The sequence below is a fragment of the Notothenia coriiceps genome, unplaced genomic scaffold, assembly GCF_000735185.1.
Source record: "Notothenia coriiceps isolate Sejong01 unplaced genomic scaffold, NC01 NC01_scaffold00007519, whole genome shotgun sequence".
NCBI classification, from domain to species: domain Eukaryota; kingdom Metazoa; phylum Chordata; class Actinopteri; order Perciformes; family Nototheniidae; genus Notothenia; species Notothenia coriiceps.
Genome location: NW_011340220.1, coordinates 10,756 through 16,105, shown reverse-complemented (window position 1 = coordinate 16,105; position 5,350 = coordinate 10,756). Strand labels below are relative to the sequence as shown.

The window sequence follows — 5,350 nt, the reverse complement described above, 5'->3', positions numbered from 1 at the left end:
TCTCTCAGAGGGGCGTGGGGAGGGGCTCCTTATTTTCATCTAAAGTAACAGACAGAGAATCAGCACTTTGGAAACAGGGCTGAAACAGAGGGGATTATGGGTAATGCTGCAATGATCTGTTTGGTGTTTCAGCCAATCAGAGACAGGCTCTGGATATATCTGAGACCTGTACTATATTGATGAAAAACAGTATAATAGGGGACTTTAATGGTGAGATCAAGTCTGAAATGTAACTTGCATCACAGCAACTCCATGTGTAACATCAACATCAACAAACATTTAACATAACATCAAAATCACTGAGAGAAAACCTGCTCAAAGAGCCTTCAGCGTGCATTTGATCTGGATTCAGCTCTGTGTTTACTGAGAGGATTGACTGGAGCACAAAGGATGCTTCAGTCTGACTTTATTGTTTCTCCGATTAGATGGGAGCAGCTGTCTTGTTTTGTTACCAGACTAACCTCCTCTCTTTACTCTCTCTCTCTTCTTCCAGTAAACCTGACATGTCGGACTCGGCCACGGTGTTGGAGGCCTTTAAATTCATCGAGAGCGCTGCAGCAGAATTCAGCGACGATGATGATGAGGAAGACAGCGAAGGGAGGGACAAGACCATCTTAAACATGGCCACAGTAAGACATTTACACACTTCTATCAAACGTATTCTGTTACCCTTCAGCAAATCACAGCTCTTGGTAAAGTTGTGGAGTAGGTATTCAGATCCCTAACCTTCCACTACGGGTGAAAGGCCTGCATTTAAAACCTAACTTTAGTCAAATCATGTGAGTATAATCTGGGAAATGTACTTCAAGTAAATGTAAGTGTTCCCTGTTAGTGTTTTACTATTATGCAGAATATGATGATTTGGGATTCACATTGGCATCGATGTGTATGTATGTTGAGATTATTTGAACTCCTATAAGAGATAAGAGTTACTTTATTGATCCCAAATTGGGGAATGTTTGCATTGCAGCAGCTTAAAAAACAACAAAACAAAACAAGGCATTGCACATAAGTAGATATGAGTAGAAATAAACAATACTATAATTTAAACATCTCAAAATAGAATTAAAGCAGCATTAAAAAAAGTAGAAAATACACATGAGGCCGTATACATACTGTTGGGTAGTTTAAATTACAGCAATGCGTAACATTCTGTAAATGCATTATGTGTTTGCAGCCTCACCACCCAGAGGGGAAACATGTCAAAAGTCTAAAAAAAAGTTTTGATTTTCTCAGAATAACGTTTTCAACTTTGTGACGATGCATTTTCAAATATATCCAAAAAGCTTTAGAAGAGTTTATTTACGCTAAGACGGTAATTCTCTTAAAATTTAAGGAACACCTTATTCTTCAGTTTATCACAAACATTCAAAAATCAACACATCTGGAGATAAATGATCTTCACTGTACTGGAAGGGGAGGACAAGCTGTCAGACGTCTGTAGTGGAGTTAACCGTAGTATGAGGTTGAATGAAATACAGATACCTGAAGTTTGTACTTAAGTGCAGTTCTTAATGGGGTAGGAAGTAGAGGAGTACAAATACTTAGTTACTGTACTTAAGTACATTTTTCTGGTATCAGTACTTTACTCCACTACTTATTTTTCTAACGACTTTTTACTTTGACTTCTTACATGTTGAACACAAATACCTGTACTTTCTACTTCTTACATGTTGAACACAAATACCTGTACTTTCTACTTCTTACATGTTGAACACAAATACCTGTACTTTCTACTTCTTACCTGAGACTGCCAAGGCACACANGTCTCATAAATAAACTGTTTCAAGAGAGGAAGCATTTCAGTTATTAAATAGTACATGATCTGAATTCAAGTATTCCTGTTTCACCAAACGCGTGTGTTTAGTTTGGTGAAACAGGAATACTTGAATTCAGATCATGTACTATTTAATAACTGAAATGCTTCCTCTCTTGAAACAGTTTATTTATGAGACGTAGGAAGGTCGGGGTGTGGCCGTCTGGGAAAAGCAACATAAAGCCTATCGCTGGCACTGAGATGACAGGAACTTGTGTGTAAATAATCCCAAACATTTGCTTTAAAGTGTCGGTGTCCACTCACCTAGCAGTCCTCCGTATGATGGGGACTGTTTGGGAGGAACGCCAAAGAAAACCTGTCCTATTCTGTCGAGATACTGAGGAGCCATCAGAGGTCCAGAGGGAGAGGAGCACAGAAAAACAACCGAACACATGTTAACCAGGACTGAGATATTGTCCAGGCATCACACACATACATATACTTAGGGATATTTAAGATATGATTTAGAGCAGGGGTTTTCAAAGTGTGGGAAGGTGAGCCTCCCCTCAGAGAACATAAAAACAGCCGCGCCCCCCCCCCTCCCAATTATTATTGCTATAATGCAGGGGTATTCCAGTGAGAGAACATGTTATTATGTTCTGCTTTCGCTGTCTACCTTTTTTTTGAGCACGCCATTTGAAATGACACCGACTGTTTCTCTCTTCTTGTCTCGTCTCTCTGTGTGTGTTTGAATCTACCGTGCTGAGTCACTGACTGCACCGATTTGATTGGCTGAGTAGCGTAACCTCCTTAAAACATTAAACAACCCGTATATTTCCGCACGCCGTGTTCTCAAGACATTTTTTTTTTAACATTTTCAACATCTTGGATAAATCCTTATATGCTCCCGGCAACACACTGAACGTCAACTTATTACACTCAGCCCTACTTTAGTGGGAACAATGAGTCTGCGTCTTTGATGCAGGGAATCAATGTAGACAGGAATAAACGCAGATCCTCCTCTGTCTGAAGCCTTGACCCGTACTTGCTTTTCATCAAAGTAAGAATTATTAAAAATTAAAATAAAGGGCGTTGCCGGTCGTCAGCGAACAGAGCCGGCTGTCCGTCAACGGCCCGCTGACGACCGGCCGTTCTGTGATTCTCCAGAAGACACAGATGGCCCGTCCGCCCCTGCCAGGACCGGTCCATGAAAATCCTAGCTTCAAATAATCGTGGTCATACTTCCTCCGTTTTCTCTCTCACTTTAGGTCACTTCACTAAAAATCGATCCATGTTGCCGCTCGCATGAAGTTAGCTGAAGTTAACTAGCTAGATTTCACTGTTTCTCGTTATTTGTTTCTCTCGCTGCGCCCCCCCTAAAGCTCTCCGGCGCACCCCCCCCCCCCGGGGAGGCACGCCTCACACTTTGAAAACCGCTGATTTAGAGTATGAAACAAGTGAGCGTCAACACTCACCTCATTATACATGGGGTCCCTCTTCAGGGAAGGTTGATATTGCTCACATAACACTGTGAAAACTGTTAATTTACCCCTGAAGAAACAAAGAGAACAAGCCATATTATACAATGCATTAATACCCTCAAGATATTTCTCAAACACAAACAATTTACTGCTCGTAAAAAGTAGTGTATACATCTCAAGGCGGGTTAGTTGATGATTTGAATGCCACCTTAGATTAATTTTAAGGCCAACTTTAAACAAGACGTAAGGAAAAGACTACATTTATGATGCCAAATGCTTCCTGCTCAAAATACACTGCCTGCTTCCACTTTCAGACACTTTCATGTTTTTTAAAATTAAATGTGCACTTCCCTTATAATTCTGACCGTTAAGGCAAGAGGCATTTGTTAAATTATTCAAAAATTTAAAAAAACAAGTGACCAATTTGCTTTCTGTGATTTAAAATTGCAATATTAAGTTTTAAAAAAAGATTAATAAAATCTCTTTGAAATATTGATCTCACACACACACACACACACACACACACACACACACACACACACACACACACACACACACACACACACACACACACACACACACACACACACACACACACACGCTGCATTTTAATAAATCCAATAAGGTTTTCTTAAGGGTCTGCAGGAACCACGCCTTGCTTTGTTGAGATGCATGCTGCAGGAGGAAGTCAGCTAATGCTATCTTAATGAGCTCATAACATGCGCAGAGCTCACTGCTGAGGAATCTGCACACATGTACAACAGAGTAAGAGCTTTGAGTGTGAATGCAACACATAGGACTCACCCATCCACTGCCAGCAGCAGAAACCAGATAAAGTTGAGTAGGGGCTGGACGAAGGGAGGGCCCTTCTCTATGGACGGGTGTTTCTCTGTGTATGTGCTGAACACCACGGAAGCACCGCTTTTGTTCTTTAAGCAGAGGAACCTGCAGCGAGGAGGATCAGAGGAGACGGGGAGAAGGTGGGAGAGAAAATGATTCAGAAAGTGGGACACGGAGGAAGAAGGAACAGAGATAGAGAGATCAAACGCTTTACAGAAAATGCTGACAGACAGAAATGGATATGACACACACACTGGAGGAGGATGCATCAACAATACTACTATCTACAATACCACACCCTCAATCCAACAACACCTTTGAGAGTAAGGATTATTCCTGCACTCATTTAGAATATACACTCTTTTTGTTTGACTAAATGGTCAAGGCTTTAGATTTGAAAGGTCCCCTATTAGACTGTTTTTCATCAATATATCACAGGTCTCAGATATATATAGAGCCTGTCTCTGATTGGCTGAAACACCAAACAGATCATTGCAGCATTACCCATAATCCCCTCTGTTTCAGCCCTGTTTCCAAAGTGCGGATTCTCTGGTTGTTACTTTAGATGAAAATAAGGAGCCCCTCCCCACGCCCCTCTGAGAGACATTTGGTTACAAAGAACTCAATGGTGCTCTAGGAGGAGATTCAGGTGGTAAGGGGGGAGGGGGTTACCTTGGTTGCTGATTGGCTAATGGTTACACAAGACAACACATCGTTATGACATCATAAAGTGGCCAAAATCTGATCAGCTCATTTTCAGACAGGTTTTTATAGAAATGGATCAAAAAGAGAGAGAGTCTCTTTCCACAGAGGGGACACATGTTGATGTAGAAGAGACATGAAGAAGAGGGGACACATGTTGATGTAGAAGAGACATGAAGAAGAGGGGACACATGTTGATGTAGAAGAGACATGAAGAAGAGGGGACACATGTTGATGTAGTAAAAGACATGAAGAAGAGGGGACACATGTTGATGTAGAAGAGACATGGAGAGAGGGGACACATGTTGATGTAGAAGAGACATGAAGAAGAGGGGACACATGTTGATGTAGAAGAGACATGAAGAAGAGGGGACACATGTTGATGTAGAAGAGACATGAAGAAGAGGGGACACATGTTGATGTAGAAGAGACATGGAGAAGAGGGGACACATGTTGATGTAGAAGAGACATGAAGAAGAGGGGACACATGTTGATGTAGAAGAGACATGAAGAAGAGGGGACACATGTTGATGTAGAAGAGACATGAAGAAGAGGGGACACATGTTGATGT

General features: G+C 41.3%; 1 protein-coding gene across 1 annotated transcript; it reads right to left on the bottom strand.

The window, feature by feature from the left end:
- Positions 1 to 1,861: 1,861 nt before the first annotated feature.
- Positions 1,862 to 4,548, bottom strand: LOC104944098 (Golgi to ER traffic protein 4 homolog). Its single transcript, XM_010769575.1, has 3 exons — positions 4,042 to 4,548; positions 3,232 to 3,307; positions 1,862 to 2,153 (listed from the first exon to the last, which is right to left on the bottom strand). The coding sequence occupies exons 1-3, from the start codon at positions 4,344 to 4,346 to the stop codon at positions 2,058 to 2,060; spliced, it is 477 nt and encodes a 158-aa protein (XP_010767877.1). The 5' UTR covers positions 4,347 to 4,548; the 3' UTR covers positions 1,862 to 2,057.
- Between the last annotated feature and the right edge of the window lie 802 nt (positions 4,549 to 5,350).